At 45.8% G+C, this 25,904-nt stretch overlaps 1 protein-coding gene and 1 long non-coding RNA gene across 9 annotated transcripts in view; one reads left to right on the top strand and one right to left on the bottom strand.

Moving 5' to 3' along the window:
* DLGAP4 (DLG associated protein 4) overlaps positions 1-24,598 on the top strand; it is a 126,664-nt gene extending 102,066 nt beyond the window's left edge. For 7 of the 8 annotated variants that reach the window (XM_045528651.1, XM_045528653.1, XM_045528655.1 and 4 more), the window contains 5 exons: positions 2,014-2,102; positions 2,628-3,040; positions 20,682-20,773; positions 21,789-21,944; positions 22,757-24,598. In XM_045528651.1, coding sequence (XP_045384607.1) covers positions 2,014-2,102; positions 2,628-3,040; positions 20,682-20,773; positions 21,789-21,944; positions 22,757-22,975 — 969 coding nt within the window. In that variant the 3' untranslated portion in view covers positions 22,976-24,598. Of the gene's footprint in view, positions 1-1,680; positions 1,761-2,013; positions 2,103-2,627; positions 3,041-20,681; positions 20,774-21,788; positions 21,945-22,756 lie in introns of all 8 variants that reach the window. The other variant, XM_045528652.1, reaches the window with a different exon arrangement.
* Positions 21,030-22,893, bottom strand: LOC123622380. The gene is made up of 2 exons (XR_006729487.1): positions 21,363-22,893; positions 21,030-21,248 (listed from the first exon to the last, which is right to left on the bottom strand). It is a non-coding gene; the product is annotated as an uncharacterized LOC123622380 (long non-coding RNA).
* Positions 24,599-25,904: the final 1,306 nt, after the last annotated feature.

Raw genomic sequence — 25,904 nt, 5'->3', positions numbered from 1 at the left:
GGCTTGGTGCAGCAGGCCCATGTCAAATTGAGAAGGGTGATGCTGGTCCTGATGCCTTCCTCCATGAGAAAGGGTCCAGGCAGATGGTTCCCCCAAGCCAGGTGGCCAAACTCAGCGCACACCCATAGCCACGGCATATAGCACTGGGTGCACCGGCTCCCCCCTGCTGCTTCATTGCACCTCCTGCATGCGTCCAACAGCAGTATCTGTCTGCTCGTTGCTGAGCCTGGGAAACTTGGGCCCTGCCTTGTAGTTTCCAAGAGTTGCTCTGAATCCAGAGTGAGAAGACTCTCCCTGCCCTGGCTGGACCTGCAGACCAAAGCAGGGCCACTCAGGGCAGCGAGGGAGGGGCGGCTACAGTGGGGGAGGGCTCAGGGGGAGGCAGGGCCCTTCCAACCCCGGGGGGTTGACTGAGGAGGATGAGGTGGTGTGCGTTGTGGCTTAGGGCTGGCAGGGCTCTTCATTTTCCCAGTACCACCTCCCCCCGCCCCAAGCAATTGGACATGGGCAAGTTGATGACGAAGCACTAGAATGCAGAGGGGCATGGAACGCAAAGGAGAGGACTGAATGGAACAGAAAAGGCTCAATATCTTGTACTCGGCTAGATTTGTTTCCCCCAAGAGGCAGCTCTGGGCTTCAGTTTCCCTACATATATAGGAAGAGACTTGGCCAGGAGACTCTGCTGTCTTGTTTTCTGGGCTCTTCATAAGGGTCCAGCCCCTACCCTGCACAGCCTCTCCAGGTGGGATTCTTAGAAATGGAGTAGCCTACTCTGACCCTTGGTCCCAACCACCCAAGTCTTTGGGCAGTCCCACCCTGTTATTGGCCAAGCTGGACACTGTTATCTTCCCAGAAGGCCTGAGAGGGAGTTAGGACCACTCTTGATTCATTTCACCCAGAAAATGACCCTGAGATAAGGACTCTAGCTCTTTGGCCCGTCCTGGGTTTCCCTTTCCCCAGATTTACCCCCAGCCCCATTCTGTGCTCTCACTGCAGCTCCTTAAAGATGGTGAGGCTTTCCTTGAGCTGGCGGTTGCTAAGGGTGACTGTGGCTGCAGAGCTTTCCCGGAAAGCCTCCCCGGCCCCCACTTCTGTCCATGAGGCCAAGAGACTAGAGAGTCCCTAGTTTCTGAGGATACCCTGAACCCTGGTCCTACCCCTTGGTGCCTCAAGCCTTAGGTCAAGTATGGGTCCTCCCTCATTCTTGAGAGATGATAAGCGCACTGGCCTGGCTGCTGCGTGGCCAGGCACCTCTGTCCCGGGTGCCTGGGCAGGCCCAGGGCATCGCTGTTGCCATGGCTCTTCCACTTCACAGGAGCATAGAGAAAGTGCTTTGGACTTGGCCCTGGCCCTTCCCCTTCCCCAGGGCCGCCCACTGCCGAAGGTAACCTCAGCCAAGTGTGAGTGAGGCCCAGGGATGACATCCCATAGTGTCCGGGGACTTCACTGGCTCTTGCCTTGGTGGCAGTTTCCAAACCCAGAACTGCTGTCCAAGGTTTGCTTTAGGCGCCTCCGGCCAGCCCTTCCCAGCTTCAGCCACAGGGTTGGGGAGGTGATCTTTGCCTCATGCAGCCCCCAGCTTCAACTACACCGGATAACGGCTGTGGCTTTGTGTGTGTGTGTGTGTTTTCTTTCTCTTTCGTCGTCCTTTCTTTTTTCTTCTCTCTGATGCGTGTAAAGGAGAGGACTAGAAGGAACGGTTCCCACCTCTCGGAGGACAACGGACCCAAAGCGATCGATGTGATGGCACCCTCCTCAGAGTAGGGAAAGCCAGTCATCTCCGCCCCACCCCACCTCCCGTCCACCTGCCCGCCCGCCTCCGCGCGAATGAGCAGTGCCCGGCTTAACCTGGTCCAGCCTCGGGCCCACGTGCAGTGTCCGCATGCCTCGTGCTGTCTGTCCACACGTCCGTTTGCGTCGTCCCACTAATGTGAATTTCAGCAGCAAGTGTGGTGTTTGTTTTTTATTTTTGTCTTTGTCTCCGTGCCGTTGCTGTCGTTGTCCTTCAATAAGGTTGACTGCATTCAGCCAGTGCCAAAAGAGGAGCCCAGTCCCGCTACCAAATTCCAGTCCATCGGGGTTCAGGTAGAGGACGACTGGCGGTAAGTCGGACGGAGGTGGCAGCTGCTTCTCCCTCTCCTCTCCCTCCCTCTGCTCTCACCTCTCCCGCTCTCCCTAACCCACTTCTCCTTGCTGAATTTCTAATAACCAAGCTGGGTTGGGGGTGCGGGCGGTGGCCCAAGCTTGGGAGACTGGGCAGGGGGTGGGCGGGTGGACAAATGAGCACTTGCTCTGTGAGACCAGTCAGCCCATGGGGGGCCGAGGCTGGGCTGGGACATGGCCCCAGCTACCCTGATGTTGGTGGTCTTCCTGGCCCCACTGCAGTAAACAGGCAACCTTATGACTGTGTCCTTGTGTGTGTATGCGTGTGGGCTTGGGCGGGATGGGGCAAGGGCTGAGCTGAGAATGAGATGGGGGCTGTGGGACCCGCTTCAGGCGCATGGTGAGCAGATGATGCATCCGTTTCTCTGTCTCCCGTGTGTCCGGGTCAGGGCGGCCTCTGGTCTCTGGCCCTCTTGGTGACACACTCTTTCTTGTACCCTCCCCATACACCCCTCCCCCCACAGAAGCAGCGCCCCCTCTCACAGTATGTCCTCCCGACGGGACACTGACTCAGACACCCAGGATGCCAACGACTCGAGCTGCAAGTCATCTGAGAGGAGCCTCCCGGACTGTACCCCACACCCCAACTCCATCAGCATCGATGCCGGCCCCCGGCAGGTCCCTAAGATTGCCCAGATCAAGCGCAACCTCTCCTATGGAGACAACAGCGACCCTGCCCTAGAGGCGTCCTCGCTGCCCCCACCTGACCCCTGGCTTGAGACCTCCTCCAGCTCCCCGGCGGAGCCAGCACAGCCAGGGGCCTGCCGCCGAGATGGCTACTGGTTCTTGAAGCTTCTTCAGGCAGAAACAGAGCGGCTGGAAGGCTGGTGCTGCCAGATGGACAAGGAGACCAAAGAGAATAACCTCTCTGAAGAAGGTGGGTGCTGTGAGGATGGCCCCCTGGGGCGAGGGGAGGTGTGCACAGCTGGGTCTCCAGCTTGTGGCCCGCCAGCCTCGGAGCCTCTGAGTGGGGCGGGTCTCAGCCTCTGTTCTTGTGCCAGTTCTTGTGATCTCCCCTTACTTTCATCCTTCCCTTTCTGCCATCCGTCTGCCTTCCAGAAAGGATCACTGGCAACAGCTGCTAGTTGTGCAGGCTGTGGGGTCGGCCACACCTGGATTTGAATCCCAGCTCTTCCCTTACTAGTGAAATGACCTTGGTCAGGTTACTCTGAGCCTCAGTTTCCTCGTCTGTAAAATTGGAGCTAATCCTCCTCTCTCCCTGCGTCAGCGTGTTGTGGGGACTGGATGTGGTAGTGCACGTACAGCGCCCGATGGAGTACTGGACGCAGAAAGGTGGCACCACAGTATGCCTTCGCAGCCGCTTACTGAGTGCTTAGTGGGTGCCGGGCACCGGGGATCTAACTGGGTCTCAACAGGCTGAAAGGAAGCCATCTACTTTTCTACCTAAGTTTCTGTCTGTCCATGCCTGTTTCCAAAAATTCCTGAGAAATTAGGCCAAAGAAGAGCTGGCAATGTACTGGGAGCCCAGATTCCCAAGTGGTAAAGGGGAGTGGGTGGTTTGGAGGCAGCCCTGGGAAAGCTCTGGCTCCCAGTTAGCTCCTCCTCCACAGAACATTCAGGAAGGACAGATCTTATGAGTATCCACATGGAATAGACCCTGTATCCTACTGACGCCTTACGGGGTGGGCCCTGAGGAAACCTCCATTTGATGATTCAGAGGGCGCTTCAGGATCATTGCTTCACTGTCCTCAAGGCCAGTTCCCAGCTTTGATGTCACACCCACTAGTGTGCAGGAGCTGTTGCGAGGGATGTGCCTAATAACTCTTTACAACGTCAGTATTCCAGACAGGGACAAGGATCACACAGCTCTGGAAGGCTTCTAACAGCAAACATCCAGCCACTGCCCTACCAGGGCCCTACTTTCAGCTCTGACTAGCTGTATATTCTGTATTTGCCTTCCCGTTTCTTTTTAAAATTTGATTGATTACCTTATATTTCCTCTCTAAAAACAATCATCATTGTGAATTGATTTCCTGTCATCCTAGACAAGTGTTTAGCGCTGTCCTACGACCTCCACCTCCTGTGCTCCACCCTCCGTGTATTACATCACAGCCTTTGGTTAAATAACAAGCAGTGGTTCTGTTTACTGTGAGTATGTAAATATTATTTACTGCAGAGCCTAAGGGTATATTATAAATTTTTCTTTTATTCTTTATGTTTGTCTTTCCTAAAATGAATGGTTGCTTCATGCTTTTAATATACCCCATTTTCTGAATTTTTACACGTGCACTACCAGATCTGCCAGCCCTCATCAATATTATTGTCCAGATGTGCAAACACATCAGATAATCTCAGGATTTCATATTTTTCCTGATCCCCTCTGTCCTCTGCCCCTGCCTGGCCAGGTTGCTCTCTGTCCGACTGCTGTCCTGAGACTTCCCCTGTCATCACCTGGGACTGCCCTTGGCCAACTTCCTGTGATGGACACCCTGCTTTTTGGACCACATGGTCTTCTGTTTTCTTGGTTTTAATCCATCATTTTATTGAAGCACAGATTTAGAAATATTTGGAAACTTTGCATGTCTTTGAAGTCACAGTTTGGCGAGGTATAAAGTTTAAAATAATAAGTATAAATTATTTAAACATAAATATGTATTTATGTGCATGTATGTAATTTTTACATAAATAATAGAAAGTTAAAATAATTTTCCTTCAGAATCTTAAAGGCTCTCCATTATGTTTAGCTTCTGTCACTTCTGCTGAAAAGCTTGATGCTGTTCCAACCCTTAGTCCTTTATTTTTGTTACCTCTGAAGGTTTTCAGGATCTTCACTGCGTCTTGTCTTGTGAAACTTCTTGGTGATGTGCTGGGGAATGAATGGGTCTTTTTTTTTTCACTTTCTGTGCCAGTAGTTAACAGGCCATTTCTGTCTGGAGACTCCAGTCTTTTGTTTCTTTTTTTTTTTTTTTTTGAGACAGAGTGTCGCTTTGTTGCCCTGGCTAGAGTGAGTGCCTTGGCGTCAACCTAGCTCACAGCAACCTCAAACTGCTGGGCTCAAGCGATCCTACTGCCTCAGCCTCCTGAGTAGCTGGGACTACAGGCATGCGCCACCATGCCTGGCTAATTTTTTCTATATATATTTTAGTTGTCCAGATAATTTCTTTCTATTTTTAGTAGAGACGGGGGGTCTCACTCTTGCTCAGGCTGGTCTCGAACTCCTGACCTTGAGCGATCCACCCGCCTCGGCCTCCCAGAGTGCTAGGATTACAGGCGTGGGCCACTGCGCCCGGCCATGTTTCTTATAAATAATCTTGTATTAATTTTTAAAAATAATTTCCTCACTTCTATTCTGTTTTCTTTCTCTGGAATTCCTTCAGTCAGTTGTTGGACCTGCTAGGTTGATCCTTAGTCTCTCAGACCCTTTTTTCTTTTTCATGTCTATCTTTTTGTTATACTTTCTGGAAGGTTTTCTTTTCTTTTTTTTTTTCCTGCTCCATAACAGCTTTATTGAGGTATAATTCACATACTATAAAATCCACCCTTTTAAAGTTTACATTTAGTAAATTAACAGTGGCATTTACTGCATTCAGTGTTGTGCATCACCACTGTCTAACTTCATCACCCCAAAAAGATGCCCCATACTCATCAGCAGCCACCCCCACCCTCCCCAGCCCTTGGCAACCACTAATCTACTTTCTGTCTCCGTGGCTTTTCCTATTCTGGACATTTCATATAAATGGAATCATATAATATGTGGCCTTTTGTTTCTGGCTTCTTTCACTTAGCATAATGTTTTTGCAGTTCATTCATCTTGTAGTATATATCAGTATTTGGTTCTCTTTTTTTCTTTTTTCTTTCTTTTTTTTTTTCAGAGACAGATTCTCACTCCCTAGCCCTGGGTAGAATGCAGTAGCATCATCATAGCTCTCTGCAACCTCAAATCCCTGAGCTCAAGTGATCCTCCTGCCTCAGCCTCACGAGTAGCTGGGACTACAGGCACACACCATTGCGCCCAGCTAATTTTTCTGTTTTTGGTAGAGATGCAGTCTCCCTTTTGCTCTGGCTGGTCTTGAACTCTCGACCTCAAGCAATCCTCCTGCCTCAGTCTCCCAGGGTGCTAGGATTACAGGCATGAGACACCATGCCCAGCCTTTCATTCCTTTTTATTGCTGAATGATATTCCATGTCATAGATATGTTACAGTTTATCCATTCTTCTGCTGATGCAAATTTGGGTTGTTTGTACTTTTTGGCTATTATGAATTATTCTGGTAGCTCAAACCTGTAATCCCAGTGACTCAGGAGGCTTAGGCAGGAAGATTGCTTGAGGTTGGGAGTTCGAGACCAACCTGGGCAATGTAGCAACTCCCTCTCTCTTAAAAAAGGGGCAAAAAAATTAGCCAGGCTTGGGGGAGGCTGAGGTGGGAGGATTGCTTAAGCACAGGAGTTCGAGGCTGCAGTGAGCTGTGATCACACCACTGCATTCCAGCCTGGACAGGAGAGTGAGACCTTGTCTCTTAAAAAAAAAAAAATGCTGCTATGAACATTTGTGTACAAGTTTTTGTGTGGATGTATATTTGTTTCTTTTGGGTACATAGCTAGGAATGGAATTGCAGGGTCATATAGTAACCCTGTGTTCAACGTTTTGAGAAACTGCCAGACTGTTTTCCAAAGCAGCTGCACCATTTAACATTCTCACCAGCAGCGTATGAGGGTTCTGATTTCTCAATATCCTTGCCAATGCTTGTAATCATTGGGTTTTTTGATTATAGCCATCCTAGTGGGTGTAAAGTGGTGTTTCATTGTGGTTCTGATTTGCATTTCCATGATGACTAGTTGTGTTGAGCATCTTTGCATGTGCTTGTTGGCTATTTGTATATCTTTGTTGGAGAAACCTATTGAAATTGGGAGATATTGTTGGCTTTATCTCCAAATTCTGTCCACCATTGTTTACTATGGTCATCTAAATGTTGCTTTTTCGTATCATTTTCTCCTTATTTTATGAGTGTGGTATTTTCTCCTGTCTCTCTGAGACTTACATATATATGTATGTATGTTTGTTTTCAAGTGTCCCTGTGTTGTTTCCATTTCTTTAGGTTCCTTTTTCTATTTGTCTTTCATATTGGAGGCTTTCCTGGAATGTCCAGTGATCTTTGGTTGTTTATTTATATTTAAAAGTGAGGCCTTGACCGGGCATGGTGGTTTACACCTGTAGTCCTAGCTATTCAGGAGGCTGAGGACGGAGGATCACTTGAGCCCAGGAGTTTCAAGTCCAGCCTGGGCCACATAGCAAGACCCCCATCTCTAAAAAAGTTTTTAAATGTACTTTTAAAAAGCAAAAGTCTCAGTAATATATTGGTATGTTGGTAATATGGTAATAGCATCAAAGATGAAATTACTTAAGGATTAGAATAAAACTCCTTAGTAGCAGGCTAAAAACTCATAATAGCAGGATAAAAGCTGTTATGAATACTGCTGCTATGAATATTTATGTACAAGATATTTTGTTTTCAATCCTTTTGAGTATATACCTAGGAGTGGAATTTCCAGGTCATATTTCTATGTCTAACTTTTTGTTTTCCATTTTTTATTGTGATAAAATTTACCTTTTAACTATTTTTTAAGTGTACAATTCAGTAGCATTAATTACATTCACAATGTTGTGCAACCCTCACAACTATCTATTCCAAAGCTTTTTCATCACCCAGAACATAACCTCTGTACCCATTAAGCAGTAACCCCCCATTACCTTCTCTGCCCAGCCCCTGATAACCTCTAATCTACTTTTTGTCTCTACAAATTTGCCTGGTCTAGATAGTTCATATAAATGAGATGGTATTATATTTGTCCTTTTGTGTTTGGCATAATGTTTTCAAGGTTTGTCCATGTTGTAGCATATATCAGAACTTTATTAGTTTTTGTGGCTGAATAATATTACATTGTATATATAGTATCTACCACATTTTGTTTATTCATCTTTTGATAGGCCCTTGGGTTGTTTCCACCTGTTGGCTACTATGAATAATGCTACTGTGAAAATTGGTTTACAAGTATCTGTTTGAATCCCTGTTTTTCAGTTCTTTGGGGTGAATAACTAAGAGTGGAATAGCTGGGTCATATGATAACTCTATGTTTAACTTTTTGAGGACCTGCCAAACTGTTTTCCAAGCAGCTACACCATTTTACCTTCCCACCAGCAATCCATGAGGGTTCTCATTTCTCCACATCCTTGCCAACACTTGTTTTCCATCTTTTAAAAAGATTGTAGCTGTCCTAAGGATATGAAGTAGTATCTCATTGTCATTTTGGTAGGAAGCAAGTGTGCCTCCTGTAGGACTAGACTTCAGGTGGCCTGGTCTCTGGGAACTGTAGACCTTGGGCAGGTGGAGGTAGGGCCTGCATGGGTTACTTTACCACGTCTGGTGGGCCTCACTTCTCTGTGGAATCATACTTAAGGGGCAGCGCTGGTTGACAGAAAAATGTCAGGGAGATTCTAGCCTGGTGCATGGCCTGTTGCAGCATTTCCTCCTTTAGGTTCTATTTTCCAGTTACCTCTTCCCAGACCTGATCAAAGGGTCATAGCCAAAGAAGACGCTCCCCTCAAGGAGAAAATATTCCCCAACCACTGGCCTGCCCTTGTCAGTTGGTAAATAAAAAGCAATTCCTGGGGCGTAGGGGGAGGGTAGGAGAAAAAAGAAGTCTATGGTTTTGTTTTATTAAGGGGTGGGGGAAAATATTGCTATCTTGTTTTCCAATAATAATAGAGAAATATACATCCGATTATGAGTTTGAGGAAGGGTAAGGTAACCATTATGAGAATGGAAAAGTATAGAACATCCAAATTAATAAGGGAAAAGACAGAATGCTCTAGAATTTTAGCAAACCAGTAAAAATAAGAAAGAAGAAGCCACTTGGATCAAAAGAGAAAATGAAAAGCAAAATTACAAACTACTTAGAAGGCAATGGAAAGAACACTTCATGTTAAAACCTATGAGACCTTAACAACAGCCATACTTGAAAATGTGTAGCCTTCATTACCTCCTCTAGTAATGGATAAAGATATATAAAAGAATTTAAAATTCACTCTAAGAAACTTAAAAAGTATAGCAAAATAAGGCAAAAGAAACAAGGAAGAGGCCTGGCATGGTGGCTCATGTGTGTAATCCTGGCATTCTGGGAGGCCAAGGCAGGAGGAGTACTTGAGGTCAAGAGTTCAAGACCAGCCTGAACAAGAATGAGACCCCATCTCTTCAAAAAATAGAAAAAATTAGCTGGGCATGGTTGTGTGCACCTGTAGTCCCAGCTAGTCGGGAGGCTGAGGCAGGAGGATCCCTTTAGCCTAGGAGTTTGAGGTTGCTGTGATCTATAATCACATCACTGTACTCTTCTCTGGGGCAACAGAGCAAGACTCTGTCTCAAGAAAGAAAAAAACAAAGAAAAGAAACAAGAAAGAGAGAAATAAAAAATGTAACTCATGAAATAGAAAAATTAAAAATGGTTGAAGGGATAATGCTGATTCCTTTGAAAAGAATATTAAACTGTTTAGAGCCTGATTAAGAAAAGAGAAATAAAAATTAACAAGAGTAGGAATGGGAAATAAAGCGTAACCACAGAATCAGAAGAGACTAAAAGGATTAGAGACTATTACATTCAACTTTAGGGTAGCATATTTGAAAACCTAGATGAAATGGATGATTTTCTAGCAAAATATAAATTACCAAAATTGCAGGTACCAGGCTAAATGTTTATAAAACAACCCTGTCTCAGGTAGAAGATCCCAAGAAACTGCTACAGAGGAATTACATTTAGATGTGACATGAAGCACTACTTTCAGGAAAACAAATTTCTACATGGGGAATCATTAAAATATTTAGAAACTAGCCACCAAGTTTAGCTTGAAATAAATGGATACTCTGCCCTAGCAAAATGTAACTTAACCTCAGTTTTTTCCTGCAATGTGTAGTTTATATCTACAGGGGAAAGAAAATGACACATACTATCCTCTTGTGATGAATATAATTTTCAATAAAATACTAGACAATTATTTATAAAAATCTTTATTTTTTTCAGACAGGGTCTTGCTCTGTTGCCGGGGCTAAAGTGCCATGGCGTCAGCCTAGCTCACAGCAACCTCAAACTTCCTGGGCTCAAGTGATCCTCCTGCCTCAGCCTCCCAAGTAGCTGGGACTATAGGCATGTGCCACCATACCCAGCTAATTTTTCTATTATTTGTAGAGACAGAGTCTTGCTGTTGCTCAGGCTGGTGTTGAACTCCTGACCTCAAATGATCCTCTTGCCTTGGGCTCCCAGAGTACTAGGATTACAGGTGTGAGTCACCGCACCTGCCTGCATATAATTTTTGACTTCCCAAAAACTTAACTACTAATAGCCTATTGTTGACTGGAAGCCTTACCAATAACATAAGCAGTCAATTAACACATATTTTATGTTTATATGTATTATGTGCTATATATCCTTACAATAAAATAAGCTAAAGAAAATGTTATTAAGAAAATCATAAGGAAAAGAAAATATATTTACTGTTCATTAAGTGTAAGTGGATCATCATAAAAGTCTCATCTGCACTGGGTATGCTGAGGAGGAGGAAGAGGAGGGATTGGTCTTGCTGTCTCAAAATGTGGCAGAAGTGGAAGAAAATCAGCATATAAGTGGACCCATGCAATTCAAACCTGTGTTGTTCAAGGGGTATTCAATATGAAAAATTACTGAGATATTTTACATTCTTTTTCATACTAGGTCTTTAAAATCCAGTGCATACGTTACTCTTATAGCACATCTCAGGCCACACTCAGGCGCTCACTGACCGCCATGTGGCTGGTAGCTGCTGTATGGAGCAGCGCAGATCAAGACAACAAGCCTGAGGTGCGGGCGCAGATCGCCTAATGCCACATTAATGGTGTAGCACGTAATGGTGCTGCAGTCGGTTTGATTCCCTTAAATGTTTCTGTACTAAATTCTAATTCTTTCTGCAGTGAGAAGAAGCTTACCTGCTAAGGAAGTGTGTCCTGCCAGACAGCATTGTTATTACCTTCCTGTCTACTAGAGGGACGGAGGGCTTTTCGACATGATGACATTTCTTGATAACTAGACCCCAACTCCTGCTGCAGAACACAAACTCTAGATGGAGCCCTTTTCATAGCTCCCCATCAGTAACTGTGACTTACAGATAGATCTAGTCACATAGCTTGTGTCCTTAGATCCAAGATGAATGTTCTGACTGCTCAGGGAAATCAGTGCCCCGCCAGGTGACTGCCTCTCTCGATTGGGTTTGCATTACCTTCTTGTCTAAATCTAAAGACCTTTAAACTTGACAGTGCTCTTTTGAGACATTTTCCCCCCTAGAGACAGAGTCTTGCTCTTGTCACCAGGCTGGAGTGCAGTGGCACAAGCATAGCTCACTGCAGCCTTGAACTCCTGGGCTCAAGGGATCCTCCCGCCTCAGCCTCCCAAGTAGCTGGGACTACAGGTGCTTGCTACCATACCTGGCTAATTTTTTCATGTTTTGTAAGACAGGGTCTTGCTATTTTGCCCAGGTTTGTCTTGAACTCCGGGCTTCATGTGATCCTCCCTCCTTGGCTTCCCAAAGTACTGGGGTTACAGGCATGAGCCACCATGCCCAGCTCTTTCCAGACACTGTCTTTTTTTAAATTGTGGTTAAATATATATAACATAAAATTTACCATTTTCACCAAGTATATAGTTCTGTGGCATTAAGCAAGTACTTTGCCGTTGTTGTACAGCTATCACCCCATCCATCTCCTGCACATTTTTATCTTCCCCATCTGAAACTCTGTACCCATTAAACACTAACTCCCCTTTCCCCTCTTCCCTCAACCCCAGCACGCACCATTCTACTTTCTGTCTTTATGAGTGTGACTACGCTAGGTACCTCATATAGGTAGAATCATACAGCATTTGTTCCATTGTGGCTGGCTTATTTCACTTAGCATAATGTCCTTACGGTTCACTCATGTTATAACATATGTTAGAATTTCCTTTTTAAGGCTGAGTAGTATTCTAATGTATGGATAGACCACATTTTGTGTATGCATTCATCTGTTGATGGATGTATTCTTTACAGCTGTGGCTGTTGTAAAGAATACTTCCTATCTCTTTGGACCACAACTCCATGTTGATGTTGCCACGCATTGCCATGCTCTCTGGTCAAATCATGTACATTCCACTCAAGGCCCTTTCTGACTTGTGGCCACAAGTTTTAAGGTCACTCTTCTAACCGTGGTGAGCTTCACCAAGGGGGTGCCATTTGTAGCCGGACCGCAGAGGATATCTGCAGGCTGTGGGAGAGGAAGGGTGTTCCAGGTGGAGGGAGCAGCACGTGCAAAGGCACAGAGGCAGGAAGGGCATGGCCCGTTCCCAAGAACCACACCTGAAAAGGAGTGGGGAGTGGTGATGGCGGGTCCCAAGAGTAACAGGCTGACTGTGAAGGCCTCAGGTACCAGGTCAAGGTACTGGGCCATTACCCCGTAGGCAGGGGCGAGCTGTTGGAGGATCTGGAGCAACAGGGAGGTGGTTAGGTTTTCTTTTTAGATAGATCACCCAGATCGCAGTGTAGAAAATGCATTGGAGGCTGGGGGTTGGGGAAGAATTGGATGGACGAGAGAAATATTTCTGAACATTCTGAATGGACTGGATTTGGTGTCTGACCGGATAAAGGGTTATGGGGCCCGGAGTCAGGTGGGTAGCTCCAGCTTTCCTGGTTTGGGCCATTGTTAGATGGAGAGGCCATTATTTTGAAAGAGGGAGGCAGGAGGTAGGGAGTGCTTGGTTGGATAAGGAGGGGCTCGTGGAGAAATGAGATTACGGAAGTCGGTTTATGCAGATGTCTTCCTTGCCATTGAGGAAGGTAGGGATGGAATGAAGGCTTAGACATAGTCAGTGGAAACTGCTGCGGCGGGGGACAGGCTGGAGCTGGTCCAGCACAAGCGGAGAATCAGAGCCTTGAACACTGAAGGGCTCAGGAGCAGACTCGGCATCGGCATCGCTGTCTTGCTTGCTCCCTTCCCCAGTGAGGTCAGAGCTGTGAAGAGCGCATCTTGAGGACGAGGGGACAGGTGCACAGAGGTAAAGAGCTCTGCCACGCAACAGCTGCGTGACTGTGGGCGCTTGCTCTACCTCTCCTCATCCATTCAGTGGCGGTCAGATGAGATCCCGTGTGTGGAGTGCTTGGCCCTGGATGGTGGGTGGTGACTGGCGACAGCTGTGCCTGCCCCGGCTACCGTTGTCCTAACTCCTGGATAGACACAGCCCAAGCAAGGGGCTGATGAGTTTTTGGTTTTTTTTTAAAAAAGGGTCAAACCTGTGGCCTCAGTGCTGGGAGAGGAGAGGTGAGGACAGGTAGACGTGGAGCCAGCAGCCTGAGGGAGGGGCTGCCGTCCCACTCCCCAGCTGTGGTGAGGGAGGAAGCTGTGAGCCTCTGGGTGAGTCACTTTACACCCCCAGGCCTCTATTTCTTCACCTGTTTAATCAGGGGGATCAGTACCAGCCCCAGCGGGCTGTATTACACGAGAAAAGGAGCACATAGCCCTTGACAAGGGCCCAAGAGGTGGCAGTGTTCACTGCAATCACCATCATTAATGTAGTTATTAACACTATTAGAAACAGGCATGTGGCCTCCTCCACTTTGACCAAAGGGCAGCTTTGAGGAGAAGTTTCCCTTGTAGTATCTCCCTTAAAGAACTGGCTTATGTGTAGAGGCACGTACAAGGATTTCTTTGTGTTCTTTGTACATTATTTGTAATAATAAGGCAGGCTGCTCAGGACCCAGCATTAAGTGTTCCAGTTACCTTTGCCGCATGAATTATCCTTACACCAACAGTGTTTGAAAATTTCCGTTTCCCTAGTATCCTCACTGACACTGGATCCTGTCATACTTTAAATTGATTGTAAGTAGATGAAAGACTATATCCAATTGATTTATTTTGCATTTACTTGGTTACTAGAGAAGTTGTGCATATTTTGATTTTATTGGTCATTTGGACTTTACTCCTGTGAATTACTCGTATACACCATTCATTTTTCTATTGGATTGTATTCTTAAAATTGATTTGTAGTCTTTTATAAATATGGGTACTTATACTCTACCTATTGTATATATAACCAATATTTTCTCCCATACTTTTGCTTATCTTTTAAAATTAATGATTTATCACTATAATTTTTAATTCTAGTAGGTTCGTATCTATTCATCTTTTGTTTTTCGCCTTTCGTTCTTAAGAACACCTTCTGTGTTCCATCAGCACAGATATTTTTTCATGGTTTCAAAGTTTTGGGTTTTTTGTTTTCTCATATTTAGCTGTTTAATCCATCAGCGGTTTATATTTGCACATTCTAGGATCTCATTTTCTTTTTTTCACAGTTTCACAGTGCTAGTTATTGAAGTCTCTTACTTTCCTCACTGATTAGTGATGCCAACCAGTCATGATCTGTCACATGCCCACATGTGCAGGGGTGTGTTTCCGGGCTCTGTTCTGCTCCTCTCTCTGATACTTTCCATGTTAGTATAACTCAATCACCACAGCTTTCTAGCACACCTCAGTATCCGAGAGGGCCAGTGCCCCTTCTTTCTCCTTTTTGTGCAAAAAGAAAAATTCTTCTTATATCTTCATTCTTCCAATACAAATTATAGAATTGGTATATCGAGTTCCTCAGAAAATTTTTGTTGGAATGTTAACTGGAAGTAGAGTGACTTACAGATTAATCTAGGAATTTTCTCAGGTATGAATCAATTTTCTCTCTCCATTTACTCAAGAATTGTTTTATATACTTCAAGTTTGATTAATTTCTCTAGGAAGGTCTTGCATATTTTTATTAGGTTTATTTCTTGGTACTTTGTAGTTTTGTTTTCTGAAGTGGATCATTTTTTAAATATTTGCATATTTTCATTAGTTATTGCTAGTAGATAGAAATGATGTTTGATCCTCGTATGTTGATCTTGTGTCCATCAACCTTGTATAACTGTTGGTTCTCTTGCATTTGCATCATAAATGATCATGTTACTTGCTAAGAATGGCAATTTCATGTCCCTGTGATCTTACTGATATCTTGGCTAATTGCATAGCAAGGAGCTTCAGGACACTGTGGAACAATAGGTCCACATCCCTCCCTTGGTCCTGACCATGAGTGAATATTTACTGAGTACCTACTGTATGCCAGCTTCTATTGTAGCTTCTGGGGACATAACAGTGAACAAAGCAAAGTCCCTACCCTCCTGGAGCTCACACTCTCATGAGAAGAGACACAAGATAACTAAATACAGTAATCAATAACCAATGGCAGTAAGAGCAGGATAGTGTGTGCTGCATGGCAGGGCACGTGTTGCTGTCATAGGTAGGGTGGTCAGGGAAGGCCTCCCTCTTAAGGTGACGTTGGAGCGGAAACCTTCAGGGAAGGAAGTCTATAGAGATCTGGGAAGAAGAGCCTTCCAGGCAGAGGGAACAGCAGGGCAGAGAACTGTTGGTGGGCCAGTGCCTGACACGTTCAGGGCCTGGGGAAGGCAGCCAGTGGGCTGCCGCTGTGAGCCCAGAGGAGAGAGATGGGAGATGAAGTCAGAATGGGGGCTCCCCAGATCACAGGGGGCTTCAGAAGCCATTATTAAAGGCTGGGTTTTACTCCAAGAAGAGAACTCACTGGAGAGTTTTGAGTGCTGTAATTTGGTATTCTTTTTTTAAAGGATTAACCTGGCTTCTCTGTTCAGATGTGACTGGGTGGAGGGTGGTATACAAACGGAAGTTGGGAAATGAGTTAGGAGGATGTAACAATAATCTGCTTGAGAGAATAGAGATGACAGTGGAGACTTCAAGGGAGGGATCAGATTCTGGATCTATTTTGAAAGTAGAGCAGGATTTCCTGACAGATTGGATATGGCACAGGAGTGAAAGGAGTAAAAAATGGTTTGGACTCTAAGTAAAAGGAAAGGATGGCCTTGCCACTGAAATGGGGAAGCCTACAGGAAACGTAGATACTGGGCAAAGTCTGGAGTTCAGTTTGGAGCATTTTTAATTGGATATGCTTTATTAGACATCAGAGAAGTCAAGCAGGCAGATGGATTATGATGGATAGGTCCACTTTGAAGATAATATTTGGGAGTCATCAGAATAAAGACGAAGGTGAAAAATGAGATGAGAGCCGAGCATAGTAGCTCATGCCTATCGTCCCAGCTACTCGGAAGGCTGAGGTGGAAGGATCATTTGAGCCTAGGAGTTCAAGGCACCAGTGAGCTATTATCACACCATTGTACCTTCCCCATGAAATTGCCCTATGCTGTGCTCAGCTTCTCAGCCTCTTCACCACCACCTTCTGCTTTGCTTCTCGGCCTTGTGCTGCTTGTAAATTGGAAGGTGCCTTGGGGTAGTACAGAATATCAGATTTACCTATTGTTTCCCTTCAAATTGGGATTTTTGCCTCTCAAATTCTGGTTGTGTTGGTAATTTTTAATATCTTAAATATGAGATTTGTTATTGATATTTTACTTAGTTTTTTAAAATTTGTTCTTTGTTAGACTGTTAAGTTTGTCTGATACTGACTGGTTTCTCATGGCCAGAATCAGAAGACATTAGAATTTTCTAATGTTGAATCAATACTGCATTCTTAGAATAAGGCCAGTTGAATTGTGATATATTATCATTTCAGTACACTGCTGGATTTAATATCTAATTTAATAATTTTGTCTTTGTTCGTGAGAAGTTAGCTTGTAACCTTTTTTTTTTTTTGAGACAGAGTCTCACTCTGTCACCTGCGCTAGAGTGCCGTGGCATCAGCCTAGTTCACAGCCAACCTCAAACTCCTGAGCTCAAGCAATCCTCCTGCCTCAGCCTTTGGAGTAGTAGCTGGGATTACAGGCGCATGCCACCACGTCCAGCTAATTTTTTCTATTTGTGGTAGAGATGGGGTCTTGCTCGTGCTCAGGCTGGTCTAGAACTCCTGAGCTCAAGTGATCCTTCCGCCTTGGCCTCCCAGAGTGCTAGGATTACAAGCGTGAGCTACCACGCCCGGCCTGTAATTTTGCTTTTTTCATCGCTTGTTCTATTGTAGTACCAAGGCTGTTGCTTCATAAAATTAGCTGGATGTTTTCTTTTTTCATAGTCTCTGAAGGGGTTTAAAAACAGAATTATCTTTTATTTCTTTGTTTTATAGAACTTGTTTTTTTGAGTATCTATTCAGTGTATTCATGTTATATGGTCCTTTATTCATTCCTAATCTCTGTTTGCACCTGTCTTCTATCTTGACCCATCTGGCAGCATTTGTTAATTTTATTAATCTTCTATTACTATGTTTTACAAATTTCTCCTTGGGGTAATTGCATTGTTCCTTTACTAATGTCTCAAATTAGATCCTTAGCTAATTTCTTTCTGAGCCTATCTTTTTTTTTTTATAAATTTGAAGCTTATGCATTTCTCTGACAAGATACGCAACTTGCACTGAGATTTCTTTTGACTGGTGGGTTATTTAGAACTCTATGTTTTTAATACATGTGGGGATTTATTAGTTATGTTTTCAATACTGGTTTCTAACCTAATTATATTAATGTCAAAAAACATGATCTATATGATACCCAGTTCTTTGAAATTCATTGCACATTTCATGGCCGAGAATGTGGTTGGTTTTAATGCATGTTCCATGTGTGAGAAGAAAGTAAATTTTATAGCTATTGGGTTTAGACTTCTATATTATGTCCATTAGATCAAGCTTGTTAAGTGAATCAAATATTCTCCAAGTTACTGATTTTTTTTGGGTCTGCTTTACCTGTTAGCTACTGAGAGAGAAAGAGAGAGAGAGAGAGAGAGAGAGAGAGAGAGAGATCGTTTTTAGTATTTACCTAGTGTACCTTTTTCCATTTTTTTCATTTATAATATAACCTTTCTGTGTCCTTAGGTTTTAGGTTTGTCTCTGGTCAATAGCATACATCATAAATCTGGGTGGTGGTGGTTTTTTATGCAGCCTGAAAATAGGTTTATTTTAGTTGGAGAATTTAATTCATTTAAGATGAAATTATTAATGTATTTAGATTAATTTCTACAATTTTATCTTATACTTTCTATTTTTTCTCTTATCCCTTTTCTCCTTTATCATTTTTTAATAGTAGTAAAATATATATAACATAAAATTTGGGGCTGTTTTAAGTATTTTTAAGCATACAGTTCAGTGGCATTAATGACATTCACAACGTTGTGCAACCATCACCACTATCTATCTCCAAAATGTTTTCATCACCCCAAATAGAAATTCTGTACCTATTAAGCAGTAACCCCTATTCCTAGCCCCTGGTAACCTCTAATCTACTTTCTAAGTGGAATCACACAATGTTTATCCTTTTGAGTCTGGCTTGTTTTACTTAGCATGTTTTTAGGGTTTGTCCATGTAGTATCAGAACTTCATTAATTTTTATGACTGAATAATATTCCATTGTATGTATATACCACATTTTTGTTTATCCGTTCATCTATTGATGGGCACTTGGGTTAGTTCCACCTTTTGGCTACTGTGAATAATGCTGTTATAAACACTGGTGTACAAGTATCCATTTAAGTCTCTTGTTTTCAATTCTTTTGGGTTTATACCCAGAAGTAGATGGGTGGATCATATGGTAATTCCATGTCTAGCCTTTTGAGGATCCACCAAACTGTTTTCACAGCAGCTGCATCATTTTACAGTCCCACCAGTGATGCACGTGGTTCCAATTTCTCTAAGTGTTTACAACACTTGTTTTCAGGGTTTTTTTTTTTATAGCCATCTTAATGGGTATGAAATCTAATTGTAGTTTTGATTTGCAGTTCCCCCATGACTATGTTGAGCATACTTACTTACTGGCCATTTATATACCTTTAGAGAAATGTCTTTTTAAGTTCTTGCCCATTTTTAAATTGGGTTGTTAATCTTTTTGTTGTTGAGTTGTAGGAATTCTTATATATTCTGGATATTAAACCCTTATCAGATATGATTTGCAGATATTTTCTCCCATTCTGTAGGTTGTCTTTTCATTTCTTCATACTGTCTTCTGATACATTAAAAAAAGTTTTCAATTGTAATGCAATCTATCTATTTTTTTCTTTTGTTGCCTGTGTTTTTGGGGTCTTCTTTAAGAAACCATTGCCAAATCCAAGGTGTTCTTATGTCTTCATCTTAAGAGTTTTATAGTTTTAATCTTTGATTTTTTTTTTTTCTTTTTTGGGGAGACAGAGTCTTGCTCTGTTGCCTAGGCTGGAGTAAGATCATATTAATAGCTCACTGCAGCCTCTAACTCCTGGGCTCAAGCAATCCTCCCACCTCAGCTTCCTGAGTAGCAAAGATTACAAGCAGCTTGGAGCTACCATGCCAGGCCATTTCTGGAAAATTCTTAACCATGATCTCTTTGAATATTTCTTTTCTTCCATTCTTTCTGTCTTCTTCTTTTAGAACTCTGATAGATGCATATATTTTCTCTTCTATGTCTCTCAATCTCTTTGATAGTTTCTCCTTTTTAATACATTTATTTCCTGCTTCTATTTCTTATAAAATAACTGAGTGCAGTCTTACATAAGTTAGAGATTTTCAGGAGAGACTTTTCCTTTTATTCCCACTATACTGTAGACCAAGGCAGACTTAGGTCTCCACTATCTCCACTATCTGCCCTGGGGGCTCATTCCCCTCCCTCCAGTTCAGCTATTCAGTTTTAAATGTGTTTTATAAGCATTTATACCTGGGGTCTTTCAGTCCTACCCTCCCTCCCTGAACTTGCTGGAAGAATTCTCAGCAGGGTTTAATCTTTGTGCCATTTCCAGTGTGGCCCTGGTTTCTGTGATGGCCTGATTTTTCTCTTGCTCTAGTTCCAGAGCCCCCGTTTTATCTCCTTCTATTGTCTTTCTGTCTCTTTTTGGAGCATGCATCTCTCTGCTTTGAACCTGACTTTTACATATTCATGGCTGTCACAATTTTCATCAATTCCCTGGCAACAATTTTCTGGTAAAAGTTCATGTGCCATATGCTGTTCCTGTAACGTCTTTGTTTAGGCCCTGTGTGGGTTCCTTTTTATTTACTAATTTCTTAATGAGGCAAATTCCACCTTGATGAGCTCTTTTAAGTGTCCCAGGCTGGCAGGAATTCTTACATGGGAAGGTTTTATAAAACTCCACCTATAAGATTACCTAGGCCTGGTTTCTTTTTCCGGGAAGATTTCTAATATCTACTTCAATTTCTAAAAAATACTTAATGATCTAATCAGACTTTCCCTTTCTTCTTGAGTACATGATGGTAATTTATGTTTTTCTGGAAAAAAGTTTTCCATTTAAGCTCAATTGTTTCAAATTTATTGCCATAAAATGTCCTTAGGAACTATGAGATGGGGTTCAGTTTATCTGTATTGTTTGCATTTTCCTCAGTGTGAATGGATTAATGTGTAAATAAAATGACGACTCACTGCCATCACCAAATAATGTTTCTATCCTAAAGGAGTGCAGGGGGAGATGACCCTGATCCCACTTTTCCACCCCAGAAAACCAGGTTCAATGCTAAATCAGTCTTTTTCTACCTTCTCTTTCTCAGTCTTAGGAAAAGTCCTCAGTGCTGTGGGCAGTGCCCAGCTATTGATGTCCCAGAAATTCCAGCAGTTCCGGGGCCTCTGTGAGCAAAACTTGGTGAGTGTGATTCTTCTTCCTCCCCAGGAAGGTTTCCAGCCTTTGGCGGCCCATCCCGTCACCCCGGCTGGACAGGCCTGCCTGTGCGCCAGCCAGCCCCTCTAAGCCTCCCTGACCACTGACGGTGGCAATGCTATCAGTGTCTAGCATGAGAATGGGGCCAGGAATGGCCCTACCACCCCCTAATCAAATCTGATGCCTTGTAAATAGAAAATGGAATTCTATGTGAAATAGTCACGTGAAAGTTAAAAGTCAGTTAGCTTTTTATATAAACTTTATTTATATGAAATATATTCTGTATCTAAGACGACACTCAAGGTAAGAACTAAAGAAATCCCAGCACTAGGTTTAGGTGGGTATCCTCCTCCCTCCCCTTACCTACCTGATAGGGGGGCTTGCTTGCCAGGACCAGAAGCAGAGTCCTAGGCAGCTTTTCCTGGGGGCGTCTCTTCATCCAGCCAGGGGCTGTGTATTCCTGGGGGTGCAGGCAATGGAGAGTGTCTCCAGGACCCGTAGAGATTGGGGATGGTGTTGACATGGAAAAAGAATGATGGGATGGAAACAATATGGATTCTGTGATCATACTCACCTGGGAGTGAATCCAGGCTTCTTCCTGCTTCCCTGCGAGACCATGGCTAAGAACTTCTGTTTCCTCCCTGTAAAATAGCGAGTTAGCTGTCTACCTGGCATATATTAGAGACATGAACACTTCCCTCAAGGTAGCCCTGCAGTGGTGGCCTTAACAGTGGCCTCAGTCCACATGTATGTGCAGGGCCTACTCTCATGATGGGACCATCCCCTTGTCCCAAGAGTCCCCACCATTAGGGCTGGCTGACCGGGATCTGGCTTCATTCATTCACACAGATACTGACCCGGACACTGGAAACAAGGGAGCAAGACTAGGCCTCCAGAGCCCCTACCCACTGCTGACAGGGCTGGGGGTACCATGCTTGGGGTGGCGGACAGGACAAGTCTCTGCCTTGCTGGCCCCACTGATCCCCCTTCTGGCCCACAGAACCCTGATGCCAACCCACGTCCAACAGCCCAGGACCTGGCAGGGTTCTGGGACCTGCTACAGCTGTCCATCGAGGACATCAGCATGAAGTTTGATGAACTCTACCACCTCAAGGCCAACAGCTGGCAGCTGGTGGAGACCCCCGAGAAGAGGAAGGTGAGCATGGAGCAGTGCGGAGGGGAAGTCCAGGGACAAATTCCTGGTCGGCAATAACGCTGCCCACATCGGTCAGTGCTGCTTGGCTCCCTTCTCCGTGTGTCGTCTTTTGAGCTGGGGGCTCACGTCCATCACCGCGTGGGGTCCATGCTTGGCACTTGTCCAGCATGCCGCTCGCTCTGTGTAGTTGAGGCTGCCTCCCCTGAAGCATGCCATCCTGCCCTGCATGTTCAGAAAAGGGGGACCCCGGGAGAGACATGCCACCCACAGCCTCAAGCATCGGTGGTAGACATGGCCATTGAAACTTGGGAGGCAGCAAAATGGCCCCTTCTCCAGGGCTGTGCCCCCAAGAGTACGGGAGTCTGGAGCCAGTTCTGCCTCCTTGTGGTGGCCAGCCTCTTCCCTGAGGCTTCCTTCTGTAAACCAGGGGAAGCCAGTGACCCTCGTAAGTCCTAATCCCTTAGAATAGCATGTGAAATGCAACCTGGGAGTCGGAAGCCCTGAATTTAAGTCCTGTCTCTGGCTGTGTGACTCAGGCTCCCAACGGTTCAAAGCAGGGGTGGGAACAGCTGATCTGTCCGTCCTTTCCTGCTAGAACATTCTAGGATTCTAAGCTTGCTTTTGCTCCTATGCCTTGTGCTATTCCCACGATCATCGCTTCTGTGGCTTCCTGATTCCAGTGTGTGTTGCTTGTGCCCGGTGCGGGGAGGCTGGGGTGGAGGCTCCAGCTCCGGCATACAGTGGGGGGTAGTGCCACACACAACGTGGCACCTTTGTTTTATTTTTGTTCCCTCCTCACTGTCTCACTAAAGGAAGAGAAGAAACCACCCCCTCCAGTCCCAAAGAAGCCAGCCAAATCCAAGCCGGCAGTGAGCCGCGACAAGGCCTCCGATGCGGGGGACAAGCAGCGTCAGGAGGCCCGCAAGAGACTCCTGGCCGCCAAGCGGGCGGCGTCCGTGCGGCAGAACTCGGCCACAGAGAGCGCGGACAGCATCGAGATTTATGTCCCGGAGGCACAGACCAGGCTCTGAGACCTGGAAGGAGGAAGGAAACAATTGAAAATCATTAAAAAAAAAACCCACATACATAAAAACTAAATGCAAATGGAACAAAATTTTCTCAACCTTTAGTAGGTTATTCTGTCTAGAGACCCTGAGCCAACTTTCAAATTGATGCATACAAGGGCTCACAATTTGGCTTTTCTGGGTCCCTCTCCGCTTTAGGTTATGAAGATTTCACACACACAAAAAGTCAACAAAAATCACAAAAACTAGAACACTTTTCTTTTTCCTCTCGCTGGCCGTGGTGGACTAGATAGATGGACTTCAGTCGGCAACTCCCGGCCCAGCCTCCAGACTGCGGTCTTTTTACTTGTTCTATCAGATGAGAACTTAAACTAGCTTGTTTACAAGACAACGACAGTCCAAGGGCAGCCTTGGGCACCTGCCATGTCCTTCCTTCTTTTCCCAGCTACCCCTGCTCTGACCTCGGATTTTCATTCTTACGTTTTTCTCTTTTCCCTTCAGAGCTCACACAGTGGTCACCTCATGGCAAGCGGCTTTCTGGTTCTCAACCCTTTTTGCGGTTGAGAGCCCAGAGGACAGAGCGATGGACACGTGTCCCCTCCCTGCCCCACCCAGTGCTCACACACGGTCTCACACGCACGCACATATGCAGATGGAGGTTCCTCAGGGGGTGCCCGCTGCTGGACCCGCCAGCCCCGGGCAGTGTCGGGCAGGACTTGCCTCTGAGCAGATGAGGGAGGTTTTATCTGTAGGGGGAAACAAGATGAAGCCACAGTTACCACGCTCCAGGCTTCCGCCTTCTCCTCCTCCCTTCAGCAAAATCTAGGACTCAGAGTGGCTTCCAGGGAGTTGTGTCTGTCCTCGGCCACGCCTGTGTATAGTAACCGAGGGACAGGCGGCGATGTCTGTACGTATGTGTACATATGCACATAGACCTTAGAGTGTATATTTAACAAACGCCCATCTGCTCACCCCTGCCCACCAGCGCCGCCGCCGCTGGCTCTCGGGGCACCTGGCAGGAGGCGGGTGTGTGAATAGCATATATTTTTACATGTACTATATCTAGGTGTATGTACAAGTGTGTGTAAAAATATATACCCTGTGTGTAAGCAGCCCTTTTTTTTTTTTTTTTTTTGGTCTCCCACCCTCCCCTCTGACCCCATGGGCCCATCTGCCCAGCCTCTTTAGTTTTCTATTCTGTTCTATTTTTTTTTTTACCCCAATCATCCTTCCCTCTCCCCTTCCCCCATCCCCACTCCCAGGGTGTCACGAGCCCTGAGCTGCAATGGCCCGGGCCTGCAGGGCAGGGTGGGGGAGGGCAGGGTGAGGGCAGGCCATCTGGGCAGGGGCCAAGCCCAGCAGCGAGCTCAGTACCCGAGGGGCTCTATACTGTGTATACGACTATGGCATTGGAGACATCCTCTTGTCCGGCGCTTGCTGCAGGGGGGGCCCCCCCCCAGGTGAACCAAGGGCCTGCTCTGGGCCCCATTCCAGCTTGGCCGCCGTCTGTGACCTTGGGCAAGTCACTTGACCTCTGTGTGCCTCAACTTCCTCCTCTGTAAAATGGGGACAGTCCCTGCCCCTCCCTACCTCACAGGCATGTTGTGAGAATAAATGAGGTAACGTGTACCACGGGCTCATGGTGTTATTGCAATGGGATGAGCCAGGCTGGGATAAGCAGGGTGGGAGTGGGCGCCCCCAGAAAACTGAGCCAGACCTCTGCCCAAAAGGCAGCTCTTTGGAGACAGGTTGACTTGAGTGCGAACCATAATTCCAGCTCTATCATGCACCAGTTCTGTGATCCTGGGCAAACACTAAGCTGACTATCTCACCTGAAAATGAGCATGCCACACGTACCTCACCAGCTTCCCATGAGAAATAAATGCTTAACAGATAGTTGCTGTGATGGGAGCCGGGATGGCTGATCAAAGCCACTCCAGCTGACAAGTCACACCCCCTCACAGACCCAGACCATTTGCACATCTTCCTGGATGGGGTTCTCAGTGCCCCTCAGCAGCTGCTTCCACCTTGACAGCTGCATGCACTGAAGCATCTACTGAGCGCCTACCCTAGCAGGCCCAGTGCCAGGCAGACCCGCGGCAGGCTGTACACAGAGCTCACTCTCTGGTGCGGGAGACAGGTAACGAACTTGGCATAGATGAGTTCAAGTCTATGACACGTGGTAAAAACGAGATGCAGCAAAACGAAGCTGTAGGAACCTATAGCCCCAAACCCAGTCTGGGCAAGAGCATTCTGGTGAAGGATGAATATTAACTAGCGTGGGGCGGGGGAGGGCGGGGGGAGCCGGGGAAAGTGCATTCCAGCCAGAAGGAACAGCAGGTGCCAACCCCTGATGGAAGGAACTTGCCTTTTAGAAAGTTCTGGGACCAGGCTCAGCCACAGTTACCTGGTCTTCTCCCTTTGCCCGACCTAGCCAAGATGCCAGTGACCTCAGGCCCAGAGGACACACCGCCCCTGCCTTCCTAGGAGCTTTGCTCAGGCTGCCCAGCCTGTCCCCAGCTGGCCCCCTGTGAGCCCCTCTCCCCATGTGGGCCAGACCCAGACCTCCTGTGCTCATGGCAGCTTGCCTTCATCCCTGGATCCCAATACACCTGTGCTGGTGGCAAGTGATGGTGGTTCTGATTAACTTTTGGGCTGGCACCTTCCTGACCTATTCCTGCCCTGACACTCAGCTGGGGGTGACTGAAGGGTAAGTGAAGAGCTGCATGTCTGCAGCCACCATTGAGCCAGACATTCTGAGCTGTGAAAGCATGCAGAGGCGAGGCCAAGCTAGACTTGGGGGCCACTGTCCAGCTAGCAGCCCAGCTCAACCCCTGATGGTCCTTGGGGACCAGGAGTGGACCCTTAGCCCTTCAGAGCCTGAGTGTTTCTCCTATGGCAGGGGAGGGGCCTTGAGGGTCAGACCAGGGTCTCA

The sequence above is a fragment of the Lemur catta genome, chromosome 17, assembly GCF_020740605.2.
Source record: "Lemur catta isolate mLemCat1 chromosome 17, mLemCat1.pri, whole genome shotgun sequence".
Lineage (NCBI taxonomy): Eukaryota > Metazoa > Chordata > Mammalia > Primates > Lemuridae > Lemur > Lemur catta.
This window is presented reverse-complemented; position numbering and strand designations above follow the sequence as displayed.